The sequence below is a fragment of the Festucalex cinctus genome, chromosome 11, assembly GCF_051991245.1.
Source record: "Festucalex cinctus isolate MCC-2025b chromosome 11, RoL_Fcin_1.0, whole genome shotgun sequence".
Lineage (NCBI taxonomy): Eukaryota > Metazoa > Chordata > Actinopteri > Syngnathiformes > Syngnathidae > Festucalex > Festucalex cinctus.
Genome location: NC_135421.1, coordinates 27,040,439 through 27,050,438, shown reverse-complemented (window position 1 = coordinate 27,050,438; position 10,000 = coordinate 27,040,439). Strand labels below are relative to the sequence as shown.

The following is a 10,000-nucleotide window of genomic DNA, read 5'->3' as shown; positions in this document are numbered from 1 at the left end:
GCAACTCACAAATTCGGAGCTCCATTGGCTAAGTAACTGCTATTTTTCTACAATACAATACTGGTCTCGAATCGATTGATAATTCTTGTCGCAAACTTATAAAATCGTATTTTTGATTTGACTATGGGTTTTATGTTTGGTCATGAACTGTGTTTCAGACTTTTATGACAATAATTAAGTCACATTACTGCTGCCTTAGCATAGGCTAATGACACAAATTCAAATTACATCACCAAGGTAGGAACAGACCTCGTAAACCGAACTGCCCTTATAACACTACGTCAGTATTCTGATTGATTTTTTTGAATTTATAAAGACATCCTCTGGGAGACTGACCATACAGTGGAGTCGTACCTTGAAAACAGCTTTCTGGAAAGCAGTAGTGGAGTCCATTATGTGCTGCAGGATGACGCTCTCCAGCTCATCCGGTTCCATCTCATCTGGGCTCAGGGGGACGCCGTTAAATAACGCCAGCGGAAGGGCACCCAGGCCACTCTTTTTGTAAAAGAGGGCGCCGTCCTGGAGCACATGAAATGATTGCGATACTTACTTTTCACTACTAATTCCTGACTATAAAGGCAAATAAGAAGACACCATCTATCTTACCTTCCTTCTGTCATCGTACTCTGATTTGGCACCGAAGATCCTTTCAGCATTAGCTTTCGGGAATTTGCTCTTCAGGAAAGCAGTGATTGTGTCAACCGTCAACGTGTCCCCTTCATTGACTCTGTTGTACAACTGCATTGAAGTGACAGGTCAGATGAGATTTAACTGTACGCTCACACCCCCACCTCCGTCAACAATTTCCCAGAATTTGACAGAGCTGCTACCACAGGAAGGTCCACTAACTCCCACAGTGCAAACATATCAAAAACAACACAATTACAAAGGCTGTAAGGAAACAACTGAGTATAAGGTGAGTAAAGTACTTAAGTTATTCAGCAAGAACTGCAGAGGGAACAACAGAGATTTATATTTGCGATATACTTACTGAGGCCATGGATATCAGGGCCTGGGATAAATCATACTCGTCTGCGATGTAATTCAGGAGTCGGTAAAAGCCAACCCCCGCATCTGAGAAGCCATCAATCTCATCTTCGGCGTTGACAACAAACACATATCCAATTCTGGCCAAAGTGAGCAAAACAAGTATTCAATTTGCAGATGAAATGAGAAACAGCGCCTTGGCGAGGATTATAAATGCCTAAAGTGGAGCATATAACAGCAACAGATGCACTGACCTCAAGGGGATCTTGTGTTTGTAGAAGAGGCCAGCGAGTTTCACCAACTCAACACTTTTCTCCTCTTCGGGATCGAGGAACAGAACCTACAAAATGACCCAAAAATCTTAGGAAATGGTGTCAGAATTGACATAGAAAGCAAGTGTATACACAAAATATAGTTACAGTCAGTAGTAATCTGTATTAAATTCTACCTTGTACCTAATGTTGTGGCCAGTTAGTATAAATAATATAGTGCAGCAGGCTTCTTTAAAAATGGCTCTTGTTTAAGACCCAAACTTACTAAAATACATCACAGATTCTGTAACATAAGTAGGTAATATAACCAACTTTGTGACCTCACCAGGTTGAAGAAATTGCGTCTGATTTGTCGGATGACTCCTGGAAAAGTGGTTCTCAGCAGCTCTTGGAGACCTGCTGGCCAGCTGCTGTACATTGGGTCATTCTCAATGTCATTCATCCACTGAGAATACAGAACAAAAAAAAAAAAACAAGAAAAACATCAATATCCTATTCTGCCTTGCTTGTTAACTAAGAAGTGCAGTCTTTAAGCATCTACGACTCATATAGTAAATATTATAGCCTACGTCTTGTCTTCTGTGTGTAGTTTAAACAGTAGAAGGTGAAAGTTCAAACACGGACGCTATAGGGTCCAACAGTTCAGAAACCGAACTTTGGGAAAAACATACTTCTAAATAATAATGGGGTCAAACTAACAACATGCATGGCACCCACTAGACATCAGCCAATCGCACAAAAGGTCACTTTTTTCTGATGCCAGTAAGGTCAGAGGATAAGTTTCAACATTAGCGTAGTACGGGAAACTACTGCACTGCTCAGTACAGAATATTTGTTACAAGTTTTACCGGTACAGTTATTACCTTCTTTTGACAATTGTAAAATTGATTAGAAAGCAGGATCCATGAAGTCGACTTGCCCTTGGCAAACTGCCCTCTCCTCTTTCTTAAACCCGATGCCTCCATCAAACGGCATCAGAAGGATGAGGAGTTTTTAATGTGGTTGGTTAAATTTGGATATGCTTTGCGCATGCCGAAATGAAAGACTTCCAAGATTCTAATTTAAAACGATTTCTTGGCAGATGATTGATTCCCTATTGTTACCCGCTGTGTAGTCCAGGACTGATGAATCACCACAACGCACCATTATAGCCGGATGTCTGATATTTAAGGCGTAGCTGTCTGCCACACGGTTCACAGGCAATCTCAGCAGCGTGCCCTGACGCTCTCCTTTTACGCCCAGGTTGTGAAGACCTTCCAAGACCCTGGCCTCGCCTCTAAGGATCTCCAAAATGCTATCAAAAAAAGATGACAAGGAAGGCATTTTAAATGGAATCAAACGTGTGATCATGTGGCAACAGGAACACAGACGGAAGGTTTCCAGTTTGATAAGCAGACCACTGGTCATCTCTGGTTGGAATCCTACCTGAAAGGGTTGTGAACATCCAGATCAATGTGCAGACCATTTATGAAGAGCTCCCCGTCTCCTGGGTGAACACCAATGGTCTCACTCAGATGCTTAAAGAACAAACACACAGAGTTGGTTGATAGCCAGAATGTTTCTTCCCATATTTTATCTCAGAATGAAAAGCTACATGAAAGTCTGCACGGAATCAAGGACAACAAGTCTGGGGAAAAAAAAAAATGTTGATGTCGCGGTAGTTATTTCAGATACAGATCAGAGACTCATCATCAAACTTGTGAAGCGCTATCAAACCAAAGTCTTTTTCTGCAATGTCATGTTTGGACACAGCTTACGATAGCGCACCTTTTGGTTCTCCTCAATTTCTTTTCTCATCTCGCTCTTTACAGCCGCTCTTGTCAGTGATCTGTGGGAATAGTAAAGCAGTACAGTAAAACATACGCTCACCATCAGCCTTTATCACACCCGCGGCCGGCAGTAAAATGACAGTTTTAATCTCTGAAAAACCTGCGTGCCCTCCAGAGGGTAAATCTGTACACAAATCCCCTGAAAACAAACAACTATAACTCATCACTTTTGCTGTTTTTTTTTAAACTAGAAGAGTAAATATGAGCAGCCATTTTATTGTAGAAATTACAGGGGGTCACCCCAGACAGCAAATATATTGACCTAATTATGATGGAACCTCCAAAATTTAACACAATCTTGTCAATCATGCTGGTTCCATTTTTTAGTGCATTCCAAGCTACAACTTGTGCTAACATTAAAAAAAAAAAAAAAAAAAAAAAAAAAAAAAAAACCTTTATTTACTCTACAGGTCATTTTGTGGTACAAGTCTTAAATGTCAAAATCAGTAGAAAGATACATTAACCGCTGTTACCCTTTTGTGGTGACATCACTTTTTTTTTCTTCAAGGAAGATAGCAAAATTTGTCTAATTTTTTTAGACACATTTTTCAATAAAAATATTGGTTGAATTTCAAATTGTTCTAATTCTAGGGGTGTTTCACTGTATTGAATATTTAAAAAAAAACATGAAAAATGATTAAGGTTAATATAAAGTAATTAAAAAAAAATAATATAAAAAATGTGCGTTGTGAACTTAGTGAGGTCTTACCTTGCTTTGCTTGGAAAATTTTGACTGAGGTCTCGCATGAGCTTCAAAGCGTCAAACTTTGGCACGGACAGGACTCTGGCAGCTGCTTGGAAGCTTAAGTCTCCAGGGATCAAATAATTAAATCAGAGTTATACAGTACAGCTAATAGAATTTTTTTTTTCCCAAGGAGACATCAGTAAAAACTGTAACTATGAAAAACATTCATATCGGAGTTAATGAATGGCCAGTATTATGTTGCTACCTTGCAGCTCCCACACTTTGAGAGGCGCCATGTCATTGGTACTGTCTAGTAGATGCTTGCGAAGTTCACCAAGTTGCTCCTGGAGTTCAGGATGAGATTTCCTTCAAAGAAGAAGCAACATGTACAATCAGCACATTGTATGAGATCCCGTACAAGAGTTGCATAAACATTGCTGAAGCTTAACTCATTCACTCCCAGCCATTTTCACAGAAGCAATCCCGTTCACTCCTGCTGTTTTACTCGATTTTAACTGATTTTGCAAGGCCCACAGAATATTGTGTTCAATTGCTATAAAAGCATGGACGCTACAAAAAGAAAGATTAAAGTCTCCTTCTTTCATCAGGAAAAAAAAAAAAAAGGATGTTTCTGTCTGTTCCGTTTTGCAGCAATTAGCATTAGAAGAGAGCTAAGTTTCATCAGTTTTCACGAATCTATTTAAAATTGTAAGTAATTTAGCTTTTTTTTCTAGATGGCCCTGGTTGATCTCCTTTGCTCTGCTTGCCACCTGCTGGCCGTTTGTGTAATAACTACCATTTCTGCAACCGTTCTTTGCAGTTGAGAAGCTGCATCAAAGCCTGCTGTATGCTCTAGCATTGGAAAAAAAAAAAAAAAAAGTATAAATACGTCTTTGGAACACTTAAAACATTAAAAGAAAAAACAACAACGTATTTACACGTTATTGGGAGCAAATGAGTTAAGTGGCACAGACAGTGATTATTTGTACCCAGGTGATTTTTTTTTTCCTACTAAATATATGTTTTCTACTTCTAAATGTATAGTTGATAAAATGCGAGTGTACACAGTGTACAGACTAGATCAGACATTGCATCTGTACCCCGACATTTCCAAGTGGGGTTAAAGGGAAAGTGCTGCTGTCTTGAGTACAAGAACAAATACAGTATTTGTCAAATGACTACAAAACAAGAAATATCAAGACAGTGGTTGATTGTATTGGTTTCATCTAGTGTCCGTGTACCGATTAAATTGGATGCTATGGTGTACATATAAACAAATATCACTCCTTACTTCAATGTGCCAAAAAAGAATCCTTGGACTTCGTCGTTATTATCTTCCTCTGGCTTTATGGTCGTCTTTGAATCTACAAAGAAAAACAATGTGTCTTGTTAAGGACACAACAGCTTCGACAACAACAGCAACAACAAATAAGATAATTGCAGACGGACCTTTAACTTGGGTGTCATCCACTGCCTTATACTCGGTGCTTTTGATTGCCAACTCCACACCGTAGCCAGACAAAAGCATCTTCTGTTGCTTTGGAGTCTGTTGAAATGATTAGAGGTGATGATAATGACGGTAGCAGATCTATTCCTCGACATACAGAATAAATATTATGCAGACTCCTCTACTCATTTGTCAGTTGGACCAATAAAGAGCTAACATCTAATAACAATAATAATACCCAGTGGCAACTAGATCCCACAGTAGATGAAGTTAATTAAATGAATTTGTTATTAACTTAACTGAATTAAATATGAAGTCTATCTGATTTTCTTGGAGGTGTGACGGAGGAAATTCTAACTATTTGTCAGCTCCTAGGAGACGGCAGCTAGTCCACCCATGCAGAGCCAAAGTGCAAACTCTACACTTTGGTGCAGGTTAACGATGCTCCAGTCCAATCAAGCAAACCATAACGCTTGACTGACCAACCTTTCTGAGTAAGTTACAACACTTTCAAACCTTGCCTTAATATACCGTTGACCACATCTGAATTTTTCTGACCTCTCGGATACAGCTAAAGTATTAATTTTCTGTACTCTTGCAGTCAGGCAGCGCTCAAAAAGCATTTCTCCACCGGGAACACGAAGAATATACACATACAACAAGACACAGTTACCTTGACACCAGAGCCTGATTCACAGCCTTGCACCATTAAAAGACCCACTGTACACCTCAACCCTTGGCTTTTCTTCAGCGTGGCTGAAAGAAATGTTCCTTTTTTTGTGACTTTCTTTGTCCATGGGGACGGCTCAAGGCCGATGCGGGTCAAAACAAATGGCTAAATCAATGTAAACAGCTGAGAATGAGTACGAATGAGTTCACCTCCATGTTATTAACCTTACTTGTATAACAGAAAGAAAACATGTTTTTTTCCCCCCTAAACTGGTTCCGTCAAAGGTTTGCATGTGCTGGTCATAACAAAGAGAAACAAGATGCAAGAAGAGGACCGATTGCTTATTTCTTTTTTGACATTTTTATCCAAAGCACACAAGCAGCACATAACAATAAGTGAAGAGCGCCTGGACTCTCATATCTCCATGCTCGGGCAACTTACCGCCACAAAATGACGCAGTACGTATGTGAGAGCGCCGGCATCTGCCTTCTCTGTTAGCACGGCATGAAAGCTGGTGAACTTCTTGGTTCCGATCTCAGCATACAGGATCACGACTGGGACGTCCGTTTTATTAGCTCCGGGATATATGTGATCATTCTTGTACAAATACGGATGGGGCCTGCAAGCGTTTCAAAAAGCACCACAGAAAATTACATTTCACTCTTCCAAGGGCAAACATGCACTCGGAGGGATTTCCAATATCAAATTAACTTGGGAAACTTTTCTGCCCTGGTCCGCTGTGTAGATCCACACGGGGTTGGCGGTGTCACTTGCATTTACCTGCCTGCAGCTGCCTTCAGAAGCTTCTTGATGTTTTTCGTACTGCAGCTATGTTGGCCGTGAATGGAGACAAAAGCTGGACAAGCCTCAGGTGGCGGCTCATCACTGGCTATCTGTAGAGTAACAGCTACAATTTGACACCAGACATGAACATAAATACAACACTAACATTGTTTCTGGTGTCATTTTGGATTGCATTTGGGTTGTAGCAGTATTACCATCTTACATATGAAATTCCTTGATTGACAATTGGTGGGGGGAAAAAATCATCTGGAATCAACACACCATTCCATGTGCTTGTGACTCATTTTGTATTTGTTTCTTATTGAGTGAACATTATCCCACCCCAAAAATTTCATAAATTGGGTAATTGACCAGCGTCATAACCAAATTGTGGTTGCACTTTCATGTACCACAAAGTTGAGACTGAATCAAACGGGGCCTTAACCGGTTGCTTCACATTTTTATTCAATTGCATTAATCAAAAATCATCCGCATTTTCCACTTGTCCTCAACAGCACCGTAACGCCAGCCTATCCAAACTGAGTTTAATTCACACCTATGGACAATTGAATCAACCTAACATGCATATTTTTGGAATGTACACTAAAACGCACATGCAAACTGCACACACAGGAAGCTGAATTCTAAACAAAAGCTTACCTGTGCGTATGCCACTATGGCGTCTAAAAATATTTTATACAACGGGCAGGATGAATTTCTACAAGCATACCAATGTATGAAATGTTATTACAGACCAGGGGATGGTTTATCTAATGTTTTACATGATGTGTGGTGCGCACCAAAAAGCCTGCGAGCACTGAAAGTAATATTGCAGCATCATTCAAGATAATAATCGCTGAACAGTCCAATTTCAAGTCAAATATTTCACGCTGTGTTTTTGAAAATAATGACTCAGTGGTGCCAAAGCAATTCTAAGTAAAGAAGGCAGAGGGCCCGGGTCATGAATTCAGGGCTGCATACAAAAAAAATATTGCTCATAAACTACGTAGTGCACCATACCTGTCATACAAATGGTGTGCGTATATTTATCTATGGCATGCATAATTCTGCAATAATTTAAGTGCTCCCACCACACAAAGTCATATTACCAGGCTGCCAGAGACATCATCAAAATGTTTTAGATTTCAGGCAATTATAATTTGCGATCACACCGTACCTGCTGGAAGGCGTGAACAGCTGGTGAGTAGAAGCGCATGGAGAGAGCAAATTTCAGCAAGTGCACTTGAAGATCCGTGAGGAACTGGTTGGCTTTCTTAATGATAAGGTTGTAGTATGAGCGGACAGACTCTGGGATGGATGAGAATGTGATAAATTAGAAGTGAAAAATAATGTAAATGGAGATAAATGATTCACGCTTAATCACATACCTCCTTGCTTGTACACGGTGACCTCTTTCACAGTGTCAACAAATTGCCAGAATTTCTCATTGCCATCCTCGCCAATAAACTCACTGAACAGGAGGGGGGGAAAAAAAGATTGAAAACATGCAATATCGCATTGTCTTGGAGCAACATATCAGAATGAACCTAAGGGCTATAGTGCAACGGTTCATCAATAAAATACAGTGGAACCTCTCAAGCTGAATGCCTCTGAAGCGATTGCAATTTGACCATTATTTACTGAAAGAAAATGTGCCTTTTGTGTTTTAACTATCATTATATCAGTATATTCTGGCTGATTAATTCTAGTATGTGTTTTGTTGTTTTTGTCTTTTATGGGCTATTTATTTTTGACGGCATGTATCGCAAGACCTCAGTTCAATATGTTGTCATGAGAAGAATGTGAAAAGGAAAGAAGGGACAAATGAGTTGGCGTTTTCAGTTGTGATCAAAGATACTGTTAGATCAAAGTGTAATACAATAATACAGACACAAACAAATAGGAGTTTCCCAATTCTGAGTGGTTTGAGTAAACTAAACTAATTAGTTATTTTTTTCAGAGGATAAAGAATTTATGCCGGTGATGATATGACACCCTTTCAAAACGAGCTGATTTCAAACTTTTTTTAAACTCGGCCTGGGGAATTTTTTTACAAAAGCATGTCACATACATGTGTATAAAGACATATTGGAACCATTTTACGTTAAAGTACCACTTGTCACACCCACCTAAGTGGGGTGAAATTTTGACCGATCCCTGGCCTGAGGGAACGGTGAGCAGAAGTGTGCCACGCTCTGGAATCATTTGGTGATCTAACCGCCCAATTCCAACGCTTAATCCTGGGTGTCAAGCAGGGAGGACATGGGTCTTGTTAGTATTGTAGTTTGGTGTGACTTGGCCAGTCACAGGGTGGACACTCTACCACTAGTCCATTAGTGGCTTTGAAAGTGGCCAACTAACTGAAACGTATAACTTGCACTTTGAGTAACAGAGTCATATCGAATTTGGAGTTTCCACTGTATGTCATGTATGATAGACGCTATTGCATGCTGCTACATTGGCTTTCCTGCAACAATTAACTATTGTTAATGTAATGTCACATCATTGCGCCTTTTTTTTCCACTCAAATCTATAGGTGCTTATTTCCTTAAACCTTAATTTGCAATGGTAGATAACCACAGTGTGTATGCCTATAGTGCATATACCTTGTTTCCAAAAGGAAAGGAGTCGCGTGCCACTTTGCTTTCAGACTTGCAATGACGCCTTTGGATGCAGATGTCGTATGTTGCGTGATGAGCAGCAGCAGGGGCACCAGGATAATATTCCTCATATTTATGATCGTGTAAACAAAAAGTTGTATGGACCTCAATGGCGAGCAAGCGGTCGAGTCCAGCGCTCCTTTCACGTGTGTCAGTCGGTCAATCAGTCTGTGCCACGTAGTTACTGAAGTTACAGCCTCAACTCAGTTGCATCTCAAACCCATTCAGTCATTTTAGCGAATGTGCCGAAGAAATCAAAACTGCTTTGCGAGCGAAACAGCCTAAATAGACTCATAACACCGAACCAGACAGTTCATTTACGTTCAAGTTAGCAAAGTTTCATCTTTAACCACTTGAAATGACGACAATATGATATCAGGAGTTACTGAACTTGCTATCTACAAACACGTGTCGATAAAGTTGGACTTTATATCCATTATCGGACTAATAGCTGTGTATCCCCGTCCCTCACCTTGTTATTGATTATGACCGCTATGTACGAATACAATGACTTTTGGTGTTTATTTTGGGCATCTATTAGCAACCATGGACGTATGCTAGCAACCGGTAGAGCTGGCCAGATGGAGCTCGCCGGTTTGTTTCTCGTTTAATAATAAGCATTTAGAAATATCATTTGGAGTTCCGGGTGTTCTTATTACATTGCAAG

The 10,000-nt window shown here is 40.0% G+C and overlaps 1 protein-coding gene across 3 annotated transcripts in view; it reads right to left on the bottom strand.

Moving 5' to 3' along the window:
- Positions 1–9,898, bottom strand: part of uggt2 (UDP-glucose glycoprotein glucosyltransferase 2) — a 40,645-nt gene extending 30,747 nt beyond the window's left edge. For all 3 annotated transcript variants that reach the window (XM_077536130.1, XM_077536127.1, XM_077536129.1), the window contains exons 1-17: positions 9,280–9,898; positions 8,062–8,144; positions 7,851–7,981; positions 6,671–6,783; positions 6,332–6,509; positions 5,223–5,319; positions 5,065–5,137; positions 4,039–4,139; positions 3,798–3,897; positions 3,027–3,087; positions 2,685–2,776; positions 2,403–2,553; positions 1,585–1,704; positions 1,242–1,327; positions 992–1,127; positions 607–738; positions 355–519 (exon numbers count right to left, since the gene is read on the bottom strand). In XM_077536130.1, the coding sequence (XP_077392256.1) occupies positions 355–519; positions 607–738; positions 992–1,127; positions 1,242–1,327; positions 1,585–1,704; positions 2,403–2,553; positions 2,685–2,776; positions 3,027–3,087; positions 3,798–3,897; positions 4,039–4,139; positions 5,065–5,137; positions 5,223–5,319; positions 6,332–6,509; positions 6,671–6,783; positions 7,851–7,981; positions 8,062–8,144; positions 9,280–9,404 (1,944 nt within the window). In that variant the 5' untranslated portion in view covers positions 9,405–9,898. The remainder of the gene's footprint in view (positions 1–354; positions 520–606; positions 739–991; positions 1,128–1,241; positions 1,328–1,584; positions 1,705–2,402; positions 2,554–2,684; positions 2,777–3,026; positions 3,088–3,797; positions 3,898–4,038; positions 4,140–5,064; positions 5,138–5,222; positions 5,320–6,331; positions 6,510–6,670; positions 6,784–7,850; positions 7,982–8,061; positions 8,145–9,279) is intronic.
- Between the last annotated feature and the right edge of the window lie 102 nt (positions 9,899–10,000).